Consider the following 23,248-nt stretch of genomic DNA (forward strand, 5'->3'; position numbering starts at 1 on the left):
CTTAATAAATTATTAGTAATAGTTAGTAAATCCTAAAAAGGATTATATTTCCTTAACTATTATAAGTGCCTTCTATTTAGTTATTACTGTAATTTTATATTTATCTATTTTAATTTTATTATATAATATTTTATAACCTAAATATATTATTTAGTTTTAATAGAAATAACTTTTTATAAGTTTAATAAGTATATTAATATCTTATAGTGCTTTTAAAACCTTATAGATATATTCTATATACTCTTTTTTTATATTAAAGAAAATAAAGATATTATTTAAATAGTAAATTATAAAAATATTAAAATACTTTTAAAATATATTTATAATTATATATTAGAATACTGCTAGTATATTTATTAATCTAAAGGGAATAATTAGGTATTTAAATAATCTATATTTTATTCTAAAGGCTATTTTTTATTTATTACCTTCTTTAATTTAAATAAGATTATAGGCAGACTTAAGATTAAGTGCTATAAACTATTTTTTATTAAATAATTAGTCTTTAAGTTTAATAATAAGTAGTAATAATATTCTATCTTTTTTTATAATCTTATTTAATTATTAGTAGTCTACTATAAGTCTTAGTTTATTTAAGTTTAGTTTTAGTATAAATATAACTAAATATCTAGCTAAGGATTTTAAGGTTTTAATATATCCTTTTTTTAATATATCTTTTATTTATTTATTAAGTATATTAAGCTTTAATTAAGTAAGGTTATAGAGTAAAAAGAATTTTAGGTTTTTACTATCTTTTAATATAATTTTAATATTATAACTTATATATTGAATTAACTTTATTTTTAATTCCTCTTAAAATAATTTTTTATAGATATTATATTTTATAGGTATATTTTTAAGTTACTTATTAAATTCCTTTTTAATAATCTATTTTATCTTTTAGAGATTTTAGTCTAGTTATTTAAACTATTTTTTAAGAGTTATTATTATTTATTTAATATATTTATTTCTGCCTTTATAGAACTTATATTATATTTCTTTTAAAATAGGTAATATTTTATTGCTTTATTTTTTATTACTTTTATTAATTAAAGTTTAAGATCTTATATTATTACTATTTAAATTATTTTTATTATCTAAAAGGTAATCTTTATAGATTATTTAGTTAGTTTTTTAGTTAAATTATAGGTTATAGTGTATTAACTATAGGTATTTAAGTATTAAGTTATATTCTTAGGTAGAAATAATATTAAAATTAATACCTTAATTTTTTTTATTAATAAATACCTTTAAGTAATTAAACCTTTAGGTAATATTTCTATTTTTATAGATATAAATACTTCTTTCTTTACTTTATACTATATAAGGTTTCTTTTTATCTATCTATAGTAGCCTTAGCTTATTGACTATTTTAGGGAAAATAAGGTTTATAATAGCTTTACTATCTATAAGTATATTTAGCTATTTGCCCTTAATTCTAACTTTTAAGTTTAGGTATATTTATTATTATTTATTAATTATAGTTTATAAAGCTTTTATAAGAAGTTTATTTTTCTTTACTTTTTTACTTATTTAGCGCTTTTTTATAGATAGTAAGTTCCTTTTCTCTGTAGGTAATTATAACTGTATTTACTTTTATAATAGTTAATATTATTAAGGCAGTTATATTATATAGCTAGTTTATATTAGAATTCTATTTCTACTTTCTATATTAATTATTCTATATTATTATTATATTATAGTATTTTATCTATTTAGCTAGTTTTAAAGGTATTATTTTATTCTTTTTTTAGCCTATTTATTTCTATAATAGCTTTATAGATATCCTTATTTAGATTTTTTTCTTCTTTATTTTATTTTTATTAAATATAATTTCTCTATTTTATAATTTATTTAATATTTTAGATATAATTTAGGGCTTATTTTTAAGTTTTAATATATACTATAAGTTTAGCTATTTAAATCTCTCTATATCTTTTAGTAATCTAATATCCTAAAGTATTAATAATTAAGTAAGGTTTCTATTCTTTATATTCTCTAATTTATATTAAAAAGTAGTTATTTACTTCTTTTTTCTATCTATACTATAGGTAGTAGTGTTATATATATAATACTTAAGATATCTACTAGTAATTTAGATAATTTATATACCTTTTAAGGTCTACTTTAATTTAAATTTCTTCTTTAAGTATTATTAGATTTTCTACTTTATCTTTTATATATAATTAAATATAGATAGTATTATTTTATTCTATAATTACCTTTACTTTAGCTAATTTAATATATTTAATTATTTTATTAGGCTATATTTTATTTTTTAATTTATTAAATTATAGTATATATTTTATATCTTAAATGTTTTATTTTATTTTGCTTTTAATCTTTTTAGCTTTAAATTCTTAAGTAAGTCTAAAAGCTTCTATATAATTTAAATCCTTATAGTATTAATTAGGTTATTTTATTATAACTCTTATAGAAATATTATTTATTACTAAATAGAGTTTATATTAAATAGTGCCTTTTTCTATTTTAAAAGGTATTTCTATTTTCTTAAATATCTATAATAATACTTTATTTATATCTTTATTAGAGATTAGGTTAATATTAAATTTATTATTTAAGTTAGGGTTAACTTCCTTTCCCTTTTTAATTATAGTAATAGTTCTTTTTTATATAATTTATATATTTAAACTAGATATAGGTTTTTATTATTAGTTATTTTTATTCTTTTAGTCTTTCTTATTTTTCTTTTATTATTTTTTCTATTCTTTATAATTAAGGTCTAATTATTTTTTTTATTTATAAATTCTTTAGGTTTCTTTCTTTTTTCCTTTAATTTTATTTCTTTTAATAAAAATAGAATAATTTAATATAAGTCTTTATTTTAATAAAATTTTAAGGTAATATATATTAAATATCTCTTTTTTATTAAAAAATAGATTATCTATATAAAAGAAGTTAGGTAGTCTTAATCTATTATATCTAGATTAAATTATATTAATAATTTAAATAGCTATTTATAGTTTATTATTACTTTTATCTTTTTTAATAGTATTTACCTTCTTACTTTTTAGAATATAGAGTATTAATTTAAAATTTTAGTTAATTTTAATAGGGTTTTTATATTTAAGGTCCTTATAACCTCTTTTACTGCAATTTTAGTAAGTAAGTTTTAATTTATCTTTAAGTATAATTCCTATAATTATTAGTCTAGATTTAGTTCTATAAGAGGTATTAATATCTTATTATCTTTTTTAATTTATATTATAGTAAGGTTTATTTCCTTATTATTTTTAGCTATATTTATTATTTTAGGTTCTTTAGGTATATTAATAGTTATTAATTTTTACTGCTATTTTAATATACTTAATTAAGGTATTAGGTCTAGGTATTTTATATAATTCTATTTAAATAGTTTCTTTAAGTCTATTAAAGAAACGTAATATAAAGATATTTTAGTTTTAAGGTAGCTTTAATACTAGCTATTAGTATTTTACTATATATTTAAAAGCTAATTTAGTCTATTTTAAAGACTTAATATATTATTTAGTATATCCTTTTTTATTAATTATTTTAAATACTTATTTAAATGCATTTTTAAATATATTAAAATTATTATAAAGTATAAATATTTAAAGTTATTATTTTAATTTAGGTTTATTAATATAGTCCTCTATAATAGGTTAGAACTATTATATAGCTATACCTTTAAGGTATTCTATAATATATATAGTTTTAATAAAGTCTCTTTTAAATTAAGTTAGATAGTAGATTATAAAGGCTTTATATTAAATAAAGAATATAATTAATTTACTAAAGGTTCTATTAAATAGCTTAGGTAGGTTAGATTTAAGTATTTCTTTAGTATCTCTACCTATTACTGCAGTATTTATAAGGTTTTATATTTCTTAAAGTCTATTTTAGTTATTTATTGCCTATTAGGCTTAAAGGTTTATAATTTCTATAAATATCTAATAAAGCTTAGCTATTTTAATAGTTATATTAATAACTTACTGTTAAAGTTAAGTAACTTTTTTATTTTTTTCTTTAAAAGAGTTATTATTATTATTTTCTATAATTTAGTTAGTAAAAGGGTTATTAATAAAGGCAGTAAGATACTATTAGGCATATTAGATTAATTTAGCTATTATATTTATTATTACTTAGTATAATATAATATAGTCTAAATAAAAGCTATTAATATATAATAGTTAGTTTTTAATTATAGATAAGTTAAACTATATTAGGTTTATTATTAGCAGATTATATAAGGTATAATATTAAGCAGTTATTAAAGTATTATATCTTTTAATAGTAGATTTAATATATATTAGGCTTAATTAATATAAAGAAGTTTTATTAATAGTTAGTAAGCTTAAGTCTATAAAAATATAAATAAATACATTTTATATATTAATGCCATTCTATAAGGAATAATAATGTTTAGAGATATAGTTATTCCTAAAATATAGTATTCTATAGGATAATAACGTTCTAGTATTAGTTATCTTTATATATATTATACTATAATTAGTTATATAAAAAGTAAAATTAATAGGGTATATATAATATAACCGCTAGGGTTATAATAATAAAGTTAATAGCTTAATAGCCTTATTAGGCTAATAGTAAAGGAAAAAGAAAAAAAATAATTATAAATAATATATAAGTTATTTCTTTAAAATAATATTCTATTAAAAGAATAATAATAAATTAAAAATAAATAAAGTTTAGCCTTAAGTTAATAAGTAATTAATATTAAATATTAATAATAGCCTGACTATTAGTTTAGTATAGATTTAACCACAACATTCTAGCCATCCACCTCAATTACATCACCCAACAATACCAACCTTCTGACTTCCCTTTTCTCATCGCTTGGGGTGGTATTCAGCCATCTGCTCCTCTGCAACAGCAGCTGCCCATTTTGTCATGACTTCTACCATTTTTTGGGCATTCGCATGACATCGGAATAGTAGATAGGGCAAGCATCGTATTGCTGTCAGCATCGTTCTCGTCAAGTGTCGTCACGTCTGGTCGTGGAATTCTTCTCCAGTAGTCATTCGAGTGTCGTCATGATCATGGTAGAGAAACTCCCAATTCTGGATAAGTTGTGCCTTCAGGCGCCCAGCGCTCCCAGTCCAGGCCACGGGTCTCCCGACAGGCACTGTCAAGTCGCAGTGCTGATGAGACACGCGAATGCATTTTCGCCAGGCAAACACAGCGTTGATGTGTGACAAACGAGGGGTGTAGTGAGGGGCCACGATCGGTGAGAGATGGTCGCAGGCCAGAGAAGGCCCTACGCCTCCGACTCCTTCCACCTGGACCGATACGCCGAGAACAGGTTGAGGGGAAACATTGCAGAGCTCCCATCAACGAAGAGCGTGTCTGTTTCTGGACTGCACAGACCGACATTCGAGTTGCCCTCTGATGCATCGATGTCCAGAAAGCGATTCTGTCCTTCATCATTCTGAACGAGCTGTCGAATACACCGGCGCGGAAATTCGCGAAAGAATGAGAGCATGATTCTTCGACTATCTCTACATACACTGAGACCAACGGGTCGTTTTGGGGATTCGATGGTCTGATGCCAACGGTAGATAGGTCGCTCCGGGTACAGCGGCTCGAGGCCTTCTAGACCTGGCCGGTCTCCAGGCTCGGGCTCGCACCACTCATCATAGCTGGACTGGATCTCGATAAAAGCTCGGTGTATGCTGAACTCGGGGAGGGTTAGGCGCCAGATTTTCTCTTGCAGCTCCTCGGGGATGCCAAGCAAGTGACGAGGAGGAGCTATCGCAAGCGGAGTTTGTGGGGGAGAGGGAGGAGTGAGTACGTTTGTGATAGGGAGCGACATTGTGAGATTTTGCTAAGATCCAACTCCGGATCACAACTTTGCAAGACCCGGAGGCACAGGTCTGTCAAGCAGCATGGCGAGTTCTTTTTTTCCCCTGGTGCCAGGCATCACACAGCTTACGAATCGCAAATTGCATGGGATCTAAGCTGCACGCTACCGGGGTTGATCCTGCACTGTCTTTCATATTAATGACACCCGTAAAGGTGGCATCTCCAGGACGGCAAAATACATCATCACCCTTCAATCTCGGTAACTTAACTTGACCAGCCCATGACAGCTTTACTGCAAGCCAGCTTGGCTGTGTTACATGAGATGATACAGTTTGCTATAATTTTTCACTGAAATTTAATCACCCCACTTTGGGTCACTGGCAGGTCGGGGCGTCTGTCTCAGCCTTGTGCTACAGGTTGTGGAAGTCAGGACAACAAGGTGGTGGCCAGTGTTTTACTCTGGGATTCGCTGCGGTAAGCACAACCAGGTTGCCGTGGAAATCTTACTTGGTAGTACAGCAGACCAGGATGCGCGAGGTTGGTAAATGGAGTCGTTGACGGAGTGGCTCTAACACGATGCTGAAACATTGATCAGCACCTTTGCTACTGCCTTTGACATTTTGATTGCTGTGCGAATCTCGCAAACGTCACGATCTTATTGGCGATATATCACCGTGGCTGCCTACTCGTGCTTGGCATGGCGCAGCCGATAAACTGCACGGTACATGTTCTCCTGAATCGTGAAAGACTCTTTTTTACTTAGGTTTTGCAAACCGTGGCTTTTCGTACGGTGGCTATGCGCTATCTGCAAAAGGTTATGGGTTGTAATGAGACCAGAGGTGTCTGTGGTGTCTTACCTTGATTTAAATGGGGAGAGTTTCAACTGCACTGAACTGACTACATCGTGTTACTGCATCCCTCATTGCAGAATCTGGGTACTCTGGCGCTGTGCTTGCACAACTCGATCTATGCTTGTGTCAGGACATTTAAATTTCAGATTCTGTATACCAGAAACACGCAACCGTTGACGCGAGATTTCGTATTCGGTCGAGAGACTGGTTTTGAGCCTCGCGTAACACACCATGTAGCAGATTGAGACAGAGGCTGGGAGGGAACTGTCGGTGTGGCAAGGCTCTGTTGAAGTCGCGATCACTTGAATGCTCCGAAATGTACATTTTACGATCGCCACTGGCAATGTAAGGAGTATTCGGACTATATTCACGGAAAAGGGTCTAATATACATCCCGAAAGGCGCAAGAGTGGGAAACCAAGGCAGAGAAATAATGGATCAACCAAAGAGGACCCGTCTTGGCACCAAATAATACATGATAGTGCATGTCTTCTTACCTACTGTGTCGCTCTGATGGTCAGCCAGCTCCGACACCCTTGTTGGCGCCATCGTGCCAAGGGGAGGACGTGATTGATTCGTTGGTCAACTCATGTTGTCTCAGCCATCAATCACACGTGGCGCCTGCGCAAACACTCCGTGCAATTCCGCAAATTTGGCTTCCTTCTAAACGAGCAGCTGGTAAATCGCAGGGCTAAGCCTGCGGAAGATCAACTGATGCGGCTATCGCAGGCACCGAGACATCTTTTTGGCAATGTTTGCGCGGTTCGTGGTCTTTTCAATTGGTGGCCCGGCTTCTCATGACTCTACCGCGCAGGTACGGGAAACCTGAGGAGCAGTACATGGAGAGCGATCCCAGGATGTTGATTCAAGTGATGAAAATAAACTATTAAGGCTTATTGCGTTCTGATGACTTCGTATTTATTACTTATTCAGATCGCGAGTTCTTTGACCAACGCAACACAATCTTCTCAATCGACATTAAAACGATCTACAGGAAATGGCGTTAATATTAGGTTCTTGTGCTGACTGGTCTCTGCCCTACACAACTTATCTTGAAACCATCATTATAGACGTCAGTGATCAACAGTCGTCTGTTATGTGAGATTGATTCTGATGCGACACTAATTCTGATGTTAGAAGCAATATTTGCGGAGTGATACGATCTGCATCTATACTCTTATCTTCATTGGAACTGCAATGAAAACTGAACTGACTGTTGGATCTGATTGACCTGGTGGAGCCGGCTGCCATATCGGCTTAGCGCCAACTGATAAGGTATCGATAAGCCGCAATTCGCGTGAAATCACTTCCAACAGGCATCCGGGTTCCTCTGGTTGCACCCGGTCCAGGGTAGCTTGCCTTTCTCGCTTCACGTCCATTTTCATCCTATAATCAGAGTGGGCAGAAAGCATTGTCTGTTCACAATGCTTAGAAGAAATAAACGATTAATATTCTTTTCATTTGAAATGCAACTTCGAGGTGCAATAAGGTAGTGACGGCTACTCAGGTTTTATTTACTTACCATTTCTGTGAGGTTTGGAGCATCCGCTATGATGCATAAGTCAGGGTGCAGCAGTGTGGAGCATTGAACAACGCTTTCGACAAGCAATGGCATTGCGCTTTCGATATGGGAGGCTAAGGTCTCAATTGAATGACTCAGGTAATTTCAAAATTTTCTGCATCGTTCACATCTGCACCGCAGAGTTAGCCTTGACATAACCCGTCGCATTGCAATGTCTTTATACTGATGCGGGAGACTGACAGTGTCAGCCAGACCTTACTGAAGAGTAGTCCCGGCACGGTATCTTGAAGAAAAGCATGGAGTTAAAAGAAGAGACTTAAACAACTTAAGTGATGTCACTCAAGACTCGGTGCGGCGATAGAGAATCAACAGCGGAAGCTGGAGTGTCGAGCAGGGTTAAGGCCCGAGCTTCTCTATCTGGAGTCGGACGTTGTGCTAGGCCACGGCTTCAAAGGTGCCAGGCTGTATTGCCAAGAATTACTCACACTGGATCGCTCAAATCATCTTTGGATTACTGACTCCAGTTCCAGACCTTTCCGTAAGGCCTGTTATCATCATGCTGGCCTGCAGATTCACTATTTTGGGTTCAACAAACACGAAGAGTTCCCATCCAAAGCAGCTTTCTCATTTCCCTCCCTCACAGACAAACAAGCCTTACCTGTGATGCTTTGTAATTTTGAGCACAGGTGTCCAGCCAAGCCAAATCAATTAATTCCCAACCTCCACTCTACTGGACCCCATCACAACCTTCATTCACTCCAAGCCCTGAGCCGCGAAGGCACGTGAATTCGCGTCTGCCAGTGGAGAAGTTGCTGATAAGATAAGAGGCTCTGACCCCACCAACCCCGCGGTGAATGACGCGGTGAATGACGCGGTGAGGTAACACAGGCATCCCCACCCACCAAAAAAACAACAACAACAACAGAAATTCCCCTCCAACCTCAATTTTCATTTCGCTCTCTTCTCTTCTCCCTCTGCAGTCATGGCCGAACACGTCAAACTATCCCCCGACTCCTCCCAACCTCGCGCGCCGTCCCTCGACAAGTCCCCTACGGTCTCGCGCAAGGTCTCTCCGACCGAAACTCCTCTCCCGTCCCCTCCCGATTCCCTCGGGCGCGATCGTCCTGCCGCTGCCGCTCTTCCGAAAGTCCTGGTCGAAGCCTTGCATGAACTCGAAGAAGCTAGACCTCGCGAAGAAGATTACCATAAGACTTTCCCACTTAGCTGGGCTGAGTTCAAGAGCGCCAAGGAAGAGATTGAAGCGACGTTTCGTCGTTTTGACTACGATCCTTTCAAAGGCGAGATAACCATCCGAATGCCATCCTCAGTCCACGAGGGTTTCGCCGGATCGTTCAACACGGCTGTCCTCGCAAAGCTCTGGCCTCTCATGGATGGCGACAATGCCACGGCTAAGTTTGTTGCAGGCATTAGACAGATGCTGTCTACAGACATCATTCCAAACACCCAAAGACGACCCGACGATCCAGATGATGATGTCGACAAGAAAAAGCAGAAGTCACCAGACCCTCAGTACCGTCATGTTAAATCGGGGGAGTCTGGTGTAGTCGTTGAAGTCGCGTATTCTCAGCAAGGCAAGAAGCTGAAGAACCTTGCTAAAGGCTACATCGGCGGAAGTAAAGGCGCTATCCGTGCTGTGATTGGCTTCGATATCAACAAGAATAAAGAGTCAACTGTTTCGGTCTAGAAGGCCAGACTGACCCCCAAGCCAACTGGACATGGATCGATCTTGGAAGTTGAGCAAGCTATTAACGCAGTTGTAAGTCTGCTCACATGTTCAACAATATCATTGCTAATTAGTCTCTAGCCTTTTCGCGATGCCCATAAACAGCCTGTGAACTCAGACCACGAGCTTGTCCTCACCCTGCACGACCTGGCCGCTAAGGAGGGTCTTCTCGTCGATGTCGATGACCTGCCAATCGCATTCCGATATGACGAGCTCTGTGGCATTGTGAACGAGATGGAAGAGTTTCTTGAAAACAAACTTCATAAACAGAGACTTCAAGATGCCGGCGAAAATGAGGGTGACTCAATCGAACTCCGGATTTCCAGCTCCAGCTCAATCGAGCAATTGTCCACTGATTCTGAGAAAGAAGAGCCCCAGAAGAAGGGCCGCAAGGGCGAGACCGGTTTCTATCGTACTGTCAAGGGCATCCAGGACCGCCCGAATGTCACGACACGCTCAGGCTTAGGGCCAAAGCGACCCGCGCCCGCCAACACTGGCGAGAACCTCCCTGTCCCTAAGCGCCGCTCTAAGCGACGAAGAAACTAGAGCTTGGATACCGAGTATTGATGGGGTGGTACTGGATCTGGATATGGTGATGTCTTGTGTGGCAGTTCTGGATCACGATGTCTTGTAGACGTTGGACATGTAAAGGATAGAGTTCTAGAGTTCTAGACTGAGACAATGGCTTATAGCGGTTGGAGATAGATGTCTTCTGAATTGATTACATCTTGGACAGACGCTAGCTAACAGATGTACTTTGAACTTGATGCCAGAAGTTATAACCCTTGGATGCGCCGTGATTTTGGCAACACAAATCGATGACAAAGTTTCCTCCAGAGAAGGGCGCTCATGGCTCTTATCACGACAACACCGTCAAAGTCTTCGTCGATACCCGTGAGGCAGGCTTAACAATCTGTTTGCTCTTTGTGTCAGAGCTCAGACTTGCCTGGAATCGAGTGAGGTCATTTACAGCAGCAGCCAACAAGTGACACAAACCCCAGCCTCAAGCTACGGTCATCAACACCGATTCCAATTAGCTTTCTTCTGTAAGCTCTCAATTTGGTTACAATAAGAGCCGGCTACAGCGCTCGGAAGGTATGACAGTACATGATTGTCAATATAAGGTACAGCGTATCCGAGAAATTTATTGGCGGCAGTGTGTTGAGCCCTTTATAGCTTCCCACAATGTCGCATCTCTTGTTCAAGTCGCCCGGAATATCACTCACTTGTGATTTGGCAAATTGCCAATTCCGCCTCCAAACGATTTATATATGCCTTAAGACTTGAAGATATCGATTCCTAAGGTACTTACAAATCCTGGCTTCTTGGTGTCAAGACCTGACTTTAGAACTACGCACTTAATAGGTTTTAATATAACTCATCGGCTGAATTCAAGGACACATGACGTATTGCTTAGGTCTGTATTATATGAAATCTAGAGCGAAAAGGATAACTCACTGTAGAGATCACAAAAGATCAGAACATCGCCAGCCTGCATTATGACTTTGCAGGTGGCAGAGTGTAGTGATGTATCGGTGTCGCAAAAGTCTGGTTGACATCTATGGAGTATGTAAAACGATTATACATGACTACAAAAAGCTGGTTACGCGGCGATTTGAGGGAAGGGCTCAGTTGGCGAAGGATGGCAAATCTGTGTGAAAATGGGAAAAGCTTGGTAATAACTGACAGAAATCCGAAAGTCATCATACTTCTACGAGAAAAACGCCTGATAAGTAGAGTTAAAATTCTAGTAAGTCTTTAGATACTTGTGGCTACTCTCATAAGGAGCTGAAACTCAAATGCTGTGGTTACCAGTTTGAAGAACTAGGCATTTGGACTAACGACTTGAGGGCAGTTGGCCTCCAATGAAATCTTCTTATTGGCTTAAGTACCCCTTCTGAGTCTGGCATACAGCCTTGAAAAATGCAAGAGGGCCAAACGAAGACAGTTATAAACGCAGCGCAGAAGAATGTTTTATAAGCAGTTCAAGAGGCAGATATAGAAGCAGTGGGATTTCACTGAAAGAAATGTTCTTGCTAGATACTATGCGCTTTATGTCAGTTCATTTCGCTCAAGTTTATATATTTAGTGCTGATTGCCAGCAAAGTGACGCACCACATACATTAAAATTGCTGGTAGCTGCCCCGTTTTCTAGTAACTGTCGAGTATTATGCGGAAGGCGTCATGATGGATTCAGTGTAATCATAGATAATAAAGCCACTGGTAAATGGGATTGAGGATGTTGCATTCCTTTGACGATGCTCGCTTACCAGACGTGGCATTTCAACTAGTACATCTTGGGCGAATGATCGACAGCTAGAGAGGAGCTAACGCCCTGACATAAGATATAAATAGACTTCCGTACTCATAATTGCCATGAAATTCATCAAGGCTAGCTTGGTTTTTAATAAGCTACCGCAAGCCTCAACAGTATTTTTACCATTCCTTTGAAGGTCGGGTCTTCAAGAGGTACAAACGTTCTTTACGGAACTTCTTTCTTCCAATTGGACCTATTTACTCAGTCTCATCCCATCACATAACTAATGATGACGCTCGCCGTGATGAATTTCTTGTGAATTTACAACACAGCAAGCAATTGTTAAACACCGGGGCACCTCGTGATATTCAAGAGTAACGACGCAGCCTCCTCAGGCTTAGATTTGACACTATCAAGAACAGAGGTAACTAAATCAATCATTCAGGTCAAATCGTATGACCATGGGAGATTATTTGCAGACTAGTCTCTGAATCACGGGCCATTGACAAAGAGACCCCTGTCCAGCTAACCAATGTCATCGCTAGTGTGTTTGACTCGATCTTAACTGACTTGCCAAGAGATATAAGGAGATTTCCCCACATCATCTCCACCGCCACCGACATATCCGGCCGAGAAATCGTACGATATAACTGTCACTGGGTAGATCTGGCTTGTGCGTAGATAGTTAGACGCCACGGTTTGCAGATCTTTATATGACAGACGATTGAACGTTTTTTGTTTTGTTTTTGGGGGGTGCCTTGTGACTTTGCCTCGCGGGAGCATCGTTGTTTGCTGGGCCTCTTGTTACATGCGGTGTCGATACAGAGTGTCCACAATCGAGTGGCACCAAGCGGACATACCAGTTCAAATCACTGACCGACCCTGGCCCAAGCGCATTGTATGCGATATGAATGAACCCAAGAATATCATCAATCTTTAAAATATCAATATTACCTATTCGCGTCATCGAGGCTGGGACTCGGGAATGTGACCACCTTGTAAACACCATCTTTCCACAAATAGACTGTGGAGCACAGTCGCCATGACGGAGCGTAGATCATCGGCCCGCCCGTCATTTGCCGTCATATCCAAGATGCCTGTGGTCGAACCAGCTTGCGACTGACTGCGCACTAGTAAAGTAGTCTGTCATGACAGTAGTTATCACCCCCTGCTGCAGTTTTTGAGCCATGATGGCCTCAATATCTGCTTCTGTTATACACCCTGTTTCTCTGAAATCGACCGGAAATATCGGTTTGTCTGGTTGGCCGTGCCCTGGCTTGTCAACGTCTCGTCTTATCCGTGACTCGGCGGGGACATCCTACCACTGGAGTAAAAGAAGAGGCGGTCTCCGGGTAAGGATCCCAAAAAGAGCCAATGTATCGATAGTAGAATATTACGCTTGGTGGGCTGACTTGTCGGTCGAAAGTACACGTCGGATAGTATCATGATGTTCTCAGCAGGGCAGCCATAAACTTGTTGCAAAAAGGCAGCTATGCCGCTGGCGTTATGAGATCGAAGTTGACCCCGAGTGTTGAAGTAATGGATACAGACAATGACGGCCTTAGAGATTATAGGCACCCGGTTAATCATCGATGTGTAGCCGAAACAGAATTCTGGCTGGGGCTCATCCTGAGCTCCATCCATGACTGAATCGTGGGGTTCTTTAAAGCTGAATGAATCCATGAGGATTATGGATCTAGACGGCAAGATATTGTGTTTATGTGCCATTTCCAGAAAGGCAAAGGACATGTCAGCTCGACACTGTCACATGGCTGGATCATTCCCGCTTATATTCCATAAGGGTTACACCATCTGAACTCTCGTATATTAACGGGACAAGGGAGCGAATGTTTCAAATCAGCTGGAGTTCCTCTCTTTTGTGTTACAAAATATTAATATATAGGGCAGTAGCATATCTAAATGTTACGCTAATACTACTGAAAAACATATTGCCTTTGGAAGCCTAAAGTTAATTGGTATTTTTCAGTGTGTTGGCTTGATATATCTCGTTGAGATATCATAAGCTTTAACTATCAATCAATAGTTACACAGTATAATAGGCTAGCCATTAATGCTGTTATTAGGCCGTGGAGAACCGACTCAGAAACTTCAAGTCAGTGCCAAAATGGTCTAGACTTTTCATCCCTTAGTTAAAAAGGGTTTAGCGAAACCTTAATTACGGGTAAGTTCTTCCATGTTCACAGCTGTTAGGCAGGTGCGATAAGCTTAGAGACGTTTGGCACAAGGTGGCGGGCTTCTTTGTAGCGTTCCTGCATCTTGGGAATCATGTCGTACTGGTGAGCTTGTCTCGGGCCCATCTTGAGAAAGGTTTGGAGGGCAGCTTCCCCCAGGATTGCGCGACTGGCGTGATACTTGTAACCAGCCGTGGTGGGGGCAGGGTGGCCAATCATGTCATCAAAAGCAACCTCGGTGTTGCTCGATGTAAGCTTACCAATGACTGAAAGGGATGTACCTACAACAGCCACATCAGGTGCACCAATGGGGCCCAAAAAGGGGCTTCCGACCTGAAGCACAGTACTGTCAATTTTGGCACCAATGTTAACGACATTGTTGAGGCAGCCCCTGAAGGATTCTTCATCGCCAGCAGGCTCGTTCGTGATTACGTCTTCTGGCTGAGTAGTCTTGATATACTCAACGCCATTGCGAGTTGTAACAGGGGCCTCTGTACTGCTAAGTGCATCTACCATGCTTTTATAGTAATTTCCGTATTCTCCACGGATAACACTCGCCGAGTTCCTGGTATCGAGTCCGCAGACATTCGTTCCGATCAAAGTATTCTGTCCATCGATGAGAACAGGAGAACTGGACTGACCTTGGACCCAGGTTAGACTCCCTCTCCCTGCCTTGCTTTCTATGCGAGAGCGTGACTTCTTGCTTCATATTCGGATTTCTTTCAGCCTTAACATACTATTTGATCCAGTTCCGGGGACATTCAGGTACTGTGCTAGTATATCTGCCACCGCATGCACTATCACGGCCCAATCGAGACGGCGGCCGTTCTCCTTGGTGTCAGAGGAGGGATACCGATATGGGATAGAGATTCTCTTAAGGCTTTTCCCAACAAGACCTTGAGCTCGGGGATACTATATACTTTAGGAATTAAGCTTACCGAGGATTACAACGGCTTAAAGAGGGCTGCTATCGCCCCTGTATATTCTCTTAAATAGTATAGTAATATTCTTATTATTAGTAATATATATTTTCCTTAAATCTCTTTAGGTAATAAGCTATTTAATAAACTTTTTTATTATCTTTTTTTTAAATATTAAAAAATAAGCTTAAAGTCGCTATTAACTTAATAGCAAAGGATTTTACTAAATTTAATTAATTAATATATTAAGTAATATTATAAAGGCTATTAAGGTTTATACTTACTTAAGAGAATTAATTTATTTATAACTTAATAAAAGAAATATATTAAAATATTACTTAACCTTATATTAAATTATATTTCATAATTAAAATAAAATAATATAATTAATAAGTAAGTAAATTAAATAAGTAAATAATCTAGTTTTTTTAACCTTTTACTTATTAAATTTCTCTTTAAATAACTTAAAAACTTCTTAATTCTTTTTTCTTACTATTAGCCCAATAAGGCTATTAAGCTTCTAACTTTTTATCCAAAGGCTTAAATAATAAGGCCCTTATAGTAGGCCTATATTTTAAAGGTTAAAATCTTATAAGGTTTATCTGCCTTAATGGCATAGTTACTACCTTGATTAAGTAGTATTAATACTGCCTGCAGGTTTACCCCTTAATAGCTATATAAAGCAATTATTAGTGTTGATAAGTGCAGTTAGATTAATAGCTATCTAGAGTATGCTTCTGTTAGTCTCATCTTTGGGGTTATACTACCTTAATAGTTAAAATGTCTATTGATAATAGATAGTTGATGATCGAATAAGGCGAGATATAAGTTGCCCCTTGTCTCGTTTTCGTTCTGCAATTGAACTTGATTTCTGGTGCTACCTCTGAACTATCGACAACACAACTTACGCAAGCTATATTTTACTGGTTCCCATTATGCACGGGATGTTTAATTATCTACACCCAGTCGCGAAGTCCAGGTCATTAAGGCTATTTATTACATAGCGCCATGTTAACTGTTAATACACGATCCCGAGACCAATGTAATCATTATCATCAAAGGTAAGTAAAGTTATATCGCCTTTCGTCTCCATCCATCTATTATGTGTGTATTTACTCCTCCTCATTCATCATATTATCAGATAGCAAACTAGCTCCCTTCAACTATATCGCGACCAGTACAAGGTGGGCCTCCGCTCAGCACGCAAGAGTCCCATAGTAATTGTTGCATCTCCAATCAAGCGAGTTTGGCCGTCAGCCCTACAGAGTATCTGAATACTCTTGGAAAGCCGTCTAAGTTCATCAATAACATGAACACAGAAATCGGAAACTGACCTCTGATGAGTAGATCTTGAGCAGTAGGTCGCTTGCTTTGCAGGTATTACAATAGCACTCAGAACTTGTTCCCCCACTAGGAGAGGTTCTGATACCAAAATATGACACTACTTCAAAGGGAACTTCAATCAATGGCCCATGCCCTGGATCGGATACACTGCCGACTAAAATCTCCTGGTCAAGGCCCTCACGCTCGACATCCTGTATCACAAGAAAGTTAAAACGAATGATAGGTACCTTGCGCGAGCAAATAGCTATCGGATTGTCTACCGATAAAACGATATAGAGTGAAAACAGGTTACAAGACATGGCATTCGGTCTGACAACCCTTGCTGCGAATTTCACCCAAGCTAATATTTGTAAATGTTTGAACCAACGAACGACCTTAGATCAATGCTTCCGAGGTTATACTGATAGTCTAGAGCTTTCGAAAGAGGTTACCAGGATTGTTCTTCATGCAGAAAGATGACACGTGGATTGTAAAGATCGAGAAGGTATCTCAAGGCAAGTAGGCCAGCAACTGATGATGCAGCAATTGATAATGAAGGAGGAGGCTGAGGCGTCGAAATGGGGAAAATGTCACTCAGGGACCATAATCCCCGGCCTTATTGAAGCATCTGTCAATTATCACGAAAATGGCCTTATCCCTTATGGCCATAATACCTCTTTTAGAACATTTGCGACATAAAGCCTAAGCCTGATGTGAAATCTAAGTGGACACACACTCCTATCGGCCTTCGAACTGAGTACCCTTCAACTACAGCTGACTGATAAGTCTTCGAGTACTGAACGCAGCGTGGTGAAGCATCTTGGTGAATGACGCCGCCTGTTCTCGTCGATAAATTGGGGAGAGACTGAAAATCTGAACCAAGTGTTAGTACAAGAGAGTAATCTTTCCAGGAGAGGGCCTGTATATACCTTTTGGGGCTATTGAGTGATCATCAACTAACACTATCGGAAGTCGGATGAAAAATGCCATCAGTATCCATCTTGTCTTCTAAAGAGTACGCCGAGAAAGCAGTGGCAAACTTGGCTGACCGAAGAAGGCCATGTCATAGAAGAGAAGAAACTTCTGCTCATCAGCTGGCCACAGTTAAGACAAGTTCTGGAAAGGCCGCTGCTAACTATCCCCCAACAATTAATATTTCATAGCAGTAATGATCGGCTAGACGGCTACAAGCAAGAGAGCTCCGAGATGAGTTTAATCAACAAATTAGTCCAATGCATGCGTCACGGGATATTTTTACTTCCAGGGAGCTCCTCTATATGGCATCAGAATAATGAGCGTGGTAGAGAGCATTGGTTGCAGGCTCACCAAAGACCTTTTTTGACCAACGAAAGTGCCAGAAGGTCAACTTGAATCTCAAACAGATATCTTCTTTGGCGAATACACTATTCATGTGACTAATGTAAGCCTTTGGGGGCAGACCCATGAAGCCTGTTCTATAAGTATGCTGGCTTGGAGGAGGCTTCTTAGCTCCTTTCACGAAGGGTGTCAGTATATTATCCAGTGTCAGATATCACCATTAGAACAGCTTTCTCAGCGCTTGCCTTTTGGTCATTAACGCAAGATTTCATTGACTTTGCCTACATCTCGATAGTTGCCCTCGAGAGTTTCGGCCTTGTCTTCAACAGACACGCTGGCGAATAAATGACATTGTACCCAGAAATCACAGATATACTTTTGCAATTAAAGTTCGGCTGAGCATGGTCTACATGGTAATTTACACGACGTACTTGAAACAGCCTGGGATTGCCTCCATCTCATGAATAGAATGTCAAAGCTCAAAATAGCATAGCTCAGGTAAACGCGGGGTAATTGGTGCAGTAGGCTTTTTGGCACGTAGTTGTGGTTTGTGTGAAGTTACGCAACCTAAGTTACCTAACATGAACTCTAAAGTTTGGCCTGGAATGTCGTGTCGAGAACGAGAGAAATTTGATGAATTAGGCAGGGAGGAAATATAGGATATCACGAAGCGCGACGTGTATTCGCACGATGCTTTCTTCGCATTATCTTTACCCCTCTTGTGCCTAAGACACCTGATGTCATCTGAGTGGATGGCGTCATGGGAGCTCCTTGATTCGCCTGAAGAAAAAGCTGGCAGCTTAACGGAAATACAGTGACGTTTCGAATTACATCAATACACTTTTTTCGACTGGTATGACATTCATCACTTCCATCGATAGCTCAGTGTTTGATTTCGCTCATCATCTTGTTGCCCGCTGCCATCTTGTCCACAATCAATCATGTCTGTATCACTAGCTTGGCAGCCAGACAACTTCTGTGGCTTGACCCCTCACCAGCTCGAAGTCCTGTATGAGCCTATCATTCTCGAGTGTGCCTTGCGAGAGGTTGGACCGCCGCCTACTTATTCACACGAGAGCCAGTCAACCGAAAAGTATGAAGCGGAAATGCCAGACCTCAAAGCATTCCAATTCTACGTCAACAAACTGGCCCAGGTTTGCGACAACGAGCGCGGTGGGAATACAATCAGCGCCCTTGCAATACTGCAAGGCTCTCTTGGGCCTCATTACGTATTTGGGTCGAACAGGAAGGATGCAAGAGGACTAAAAACGACAAAGAGCTTTGTACAAGTGTTACTAGATCTTGTGGGGAAGAACCCGGAGAATTTGCAGAACGGGGCGTTAGTAAAACGAGTGCTTTGGCTCATACTAGCCTTTAATCTTCCACGGCTGGCAGAATACCTGACACATCTGAGCGCAGCGGTGCAAGAGTGCCTTGAAAGCTGCAAAAGGAAGAAAGAAGACGAAAGTAAGACTCATCTCGATATCATTTTCATGGAAGGGAAACCGCATGCTAAACCTTTCAGCTTCCGAGCCAACCCAGAGCCTCTTATCTTTGTTAGACAAGTGTGAGTTCAATATAAACTTCTCCAAATCTAATACAGAGAATAAGTGTAAGTATTCCCGTCCTGTGAAGCGTTCGACCGACGTGAGAATAACTTGTCAACTTAGCAATCAGCGACTGTGAAACATTGATCAAGGCGATCATCAACCTAGAGCAAGCGGATATCCACAAAATGATCTCACAGAGGGCCAAAGATGCAGAAATGACAAGATCCGAGCCATGGTGCAAACTCAGGCACTTTCTTGGGCGCTGGTTGTCTTACCGTAAAGCAGCTCTTGCCATCGTCGCAGTTTCTGAGAGATGGCCCGAGCTGTTCCTGGATTTTGAGATTACTATGGTGCCATCTGGTTCACGGCTTCCGAACCCGATTCTAAGATCCGATCTCACGAGCGCAATCATCGTGCAAAATATAGCTGCGCAAGAAAAAAGCCAAGACTCGCAGCTCCTGCAAGGAACTGAGGGCCTGGAACAAATCGGCATTGACGATATTATTCGGGCTTCTCAAACTTCCCGAAACTTTAGACCCTTATTACATGCGGAAGTCCTGGTGTATGAACATCTTTCGAAGAGTGGACAGACGGCTGTGGAATGCTACTGGAATCGCTGGAATTACATCGGCAGTAGTAAGCCTACGTGCCGACTATGCCATTACTACTTTGAAGCCCTGCAGGAAGACAAGCCGGGCGTTCGCCCGACTCACAATAACCTGTATCGAAATTGGCGACTTCCCGAATGTGACAACGACGAGAGCCTCGGTATAGCTCAAGATGAGCTTCTAAACAAGCTTGCGCAAAGGTTGAGAACGGACGTGATAGAAACGCTGAAAGAAAAGAAAACTGGGCGGAAAGCAAGAGACTCGAACACCTATTCGTCTTTTCCAGATCTTCTACGGAGGGACGATAACAGCTCTGTATCTATCGACAGCCCTGATAGAGACTCAACTGCATCGACAGACAAGCAAGATGAGAGCACAGTACCACTAGAAGACGCAACCGGCACTATGAATTTGGGCGACAGTTACAAATAGTTGGTAGAATATTCGAGACACAATGCCACAAACTTAAAATACAACGTGCAGTCTCTTCGAGCTGCCCTTCTGCCCTTTTCGCTTATTGCTTTCATGATTACTGTGATGAGCAGCTTCCACAAAACTCGATTTTACCCCCTTGTATTCTGCTCGACTGTGAGAGCAACAGCTTTCGCTTAATACATGTCGAGTCTGGAACTAGCCAGATGATGAGAGAATGGAATTTATGGAAGGAATGCGCCATACAAACAACAGGCCTAATAAGGGCTTCGCAGACCGTCATCAGTGTCAATCTTGGAAAGAAAAGGTTGATGGTACTTAATCCAGGTCTTCTGACTATTTAAGACTTTTCTGGATAAGGGCTCCTCGACAATCTGTTGTTTCTTCCTCTATGTTGCTTACGGAAGACCTGCAAAGGTAACGTGGTTAGGCAATTTCTTTTGCATCATCAGCTCGAATTTTTGTCAGATTCACTGGTGGTCAGAGGAGAGAAAAGACAGGTCGAGTTGAAAGGAGCATAATGTCGCTGTCTTCCATCGGATCAGGTGTCGATCCGCAGGTGACGGGATGCATTGAATAGCGTTGCCGTGAATAGCCATTGGGTTAGGATAAAAAGATTAAGAAGCTACTTTCTTTGTGACCAGTCGAACATTGGTACTGAGGTAGCCCACTAACAAATGGCCTGATGGATCACACTGATTGGCTGGGATCGTCACAAAGCTGGTTCCGGGTAAGTCGTGAAAATGCAGCTGGCAGTTTGGCAGCACAAACGCCCGACTGATAAAATATGTCTTGAATATATTGAAAGTTGATTTAACTTATAGGAAACTGATTTACATGATCTAAGTAATATTCCGGCATATTTAATCAATTGGATTAGATTTAGGGAAATGCTCAGTTCTGACTTATAGCTATTTCTTTTCAAACTATCGCACCAACACTTGTGAGCCAGACCTTTTATCCGAAATGATAAAATTCCTACACTCTATTGATTGCAGTAATGAGCATCACTATCTGCCCCATGCTATAGTGAAAAGTTTGATTCCCTTACTTAATCTTCCGCATTCAATATAACCGTCTCGTCAATAAACTTCCAAGCCTTAGTTCGTCTCTGAAACAAAACGTTTAACTCGGCATATGTGCGATCCTTTGTCTCCGGAATACAGTGCAACGTGAAGATCAGGGATAGAAAACAAGTTCCAGCAAAGAAGAAGCCCGTTTTGGCCCCCCAAGCCCAAGCCCCCGGGTTGAGCATGTAAGGTGTGATGACATTGCTCACAATATTGAGCATGTTGTAAGTCATCCGCGCTAGCACAACCGTCTTACTTCGAAGCTCGGACGCAGGTACCTCTGAGACGAGGGCATAGCAGATCGGGCCAACAGTAATATCATACACAAGGGTATACAGAATAAGCATGCTTCCAATAGCCCAGCCCATGACAGAAGTGGTTGGTCTTGTACCAAGTCCTCCCATAACCAGAAGGCATATCTCAAGACCAGCTAGACCCCAGATATACATAGTTCGTCGTCCAAAATACGGGAGCATTAGCCATGAAATCCAGACACCAATAATGCCAAGTGCATACTGGATCAGACTCATGTTGAAGGCTTGAGTAGTTGGAAGCCCTGCTTGGTGATAGAAGTAGGTTGCATATGTTCGCAGTCCGGTGCCAGATAGAATCTGGATTCCCCACGTACAGCACGCAATCATCGTTCGACGCCGATTAACACCGCGGAAACAATCTGGATAATGCTTTCCAGTGCCAGCCTCTCGCTCCTGGCTCACTGTAACCTCCATTAGCTTCACCATATTATCAAGGCTTTCGGCCGGAGTGGTTCGAGAATCGACAAGACGGCGGAGGTTGGTTTTGGCATCGGCGATACGTCCCTTTCTAACGCACCACCAAGGGGACTCGGGCGCGAAAGAGATAGCGATGATGAGTGGGACGGGCCAGATCCACTGTATGGCGAAGGGGATTCGGTATGCCCACTCGTCAGTACGAGTGGCCATTGCGCGTAAGACGCCGGCGGAAAGAAACTGTCCAATGACCTATTGATAGTGTTAGCTACGTCCAGTATGACAAATCGAAGAAACTATACCCAGCATAGATTCACATAGGTTGTGAGGTAGCCACGGAGATGAACAGGGCAAACCTCAGCAGCATAAGCCGTCGTCAATGTCTGAAAGACGCCCCAAGGAATGCCCTGAAAGATTTGTCCAACCAGAAGAACTTCAACGCTTGGGGCGAAGAAGGGAATGAAGATAGCTGCTGTCATGAAGATAAGGGACAATAGCATAGCCTTGTTAAAGCCGAGATGCTCTGATATATGACCGTTCAGATATAAGCCAATAAGGGATCCAACTGATGCACCATTGGACAACCCAGCTTGCCATGCAGCAGTGATCTGATAGTCACCGTTTGGAAGCTGATGTCCGTATCTTCTAGTAAAGGCAGGCTGGGCATTGAGTGATCCGATGAGTTTCATGTCGTATCCCTCCATAATGATTGCGGTGGAAAGGAGGACTGACCAAGCGACGGCAGCCCGATGCTGTTTGATCGACTGGAGGAACGTAGCTCCGCGTTCCTCTTCAGCTGCGCGCTGAGCTTGGTGCAGATCATCTTGCATGGTGCCTTTGGAGGATTCGCAATGGTCGATGCGTTCTTTGACGTCTCCATTCTCATCGGCTTTGGCAGATTGGAAAGTCATTGTTGTTGATATCAATGAA

General features: G+C 39.7%; 4 protein-coding genes across 4 annotated transcripts; 2 read left to right on the top strand and 2 right to left on the bottom strand.

The window, feature by feature from the left end:
• Positions 1-9,159: 9,159 nt before the first annotated feature.
• FPRO_15842 (uncharacterized protein) lies at positions 9,160-10,467 on the top strand (the record flags this gene model as incomplete). Its single annotated transcript, XM_031224755.1, has 3 exons — positions 9,160-9,831; positions 9,883-9,954; positions 10,003-10,467. 3 exons carry the CDS (start codon positions 9,160-9,162, stop codon positions 10,465-10,467), a joined length of 1,209 nt encoding a protein of 402 aa, XP_031089983.1.
• Positions 10,468-14,385: 3,918 nt separating this feature from the next.
• Positions 14,386-14,886, bottom strand: FPRO_15843 (uncharacterized protein; the record flags this gene model as incomplete). The annotated part of the gene is made up of 1 exon (XM_031224756.1): positions 14,386-14,886. One exon carries the CDS (start codon positions 14,884-14,886, stop codon positions 14,386-14,388), a length of 501 nt encoding a protein of 166 aa, XP_031089984.1.
• A 3,985-nt stretch (positions 14,887-18,871) lies between these two features.
• Positions 18,872-20,520, top strand: FPRO_15844 (uncharacterized protein; the record flags this gene model as incomplete). The annotated part of the gene is made up of 3 exons (XM_031224757.1): positions 18,872-19,397; positions 19,456-19,542; positions 19,601-20,520. The coding sequence occupies 3 exons, from the start codon at positions 18,872-18,874 to the stop codon at positions 20,518-20,520; spliced, it is 1,533 nt and encodes a 510-aa protein (XP_031089985.1).
• Positions 20,521-21,571: 1,051 nt separating this feature from the next.
• On the bottom strand, positions 21,572-23,229 carry FPRO_15845 (uncharacterized protein; the record flags this gene model as incomplete). Its single annotated transcript, XM_031224759.1, has 2 exons — positions 21,572-22,570; positions 22,621-23,229. 2 exons carry the CDS (start codon positions 23,227-23,229, stop codon positions 21,572-21,574), a joined length of 1,608 nt encoding a protein of 535 aa, XP_031089986.1.
• Between the last annotated feature and the right edge of the window lie 19 nt (positions 23,230-23,248).

The sequence above is a fragment of the Fusarium proliferatum genome (genome assembly GCF_900067095.1).
Source record: "Fusarium proliferatum ET1 genome assembly, contig: FPRO_scaffold017, whole genome shotgun sequence".
Classification (NCBI taxonomy): domain Eukaryota; kingdom Fungi; phylum Ascomycota; class Sordariomycetes; order Hypocreales; family Nectriaceae; genus Fusarium; species Fusarium proliferatum.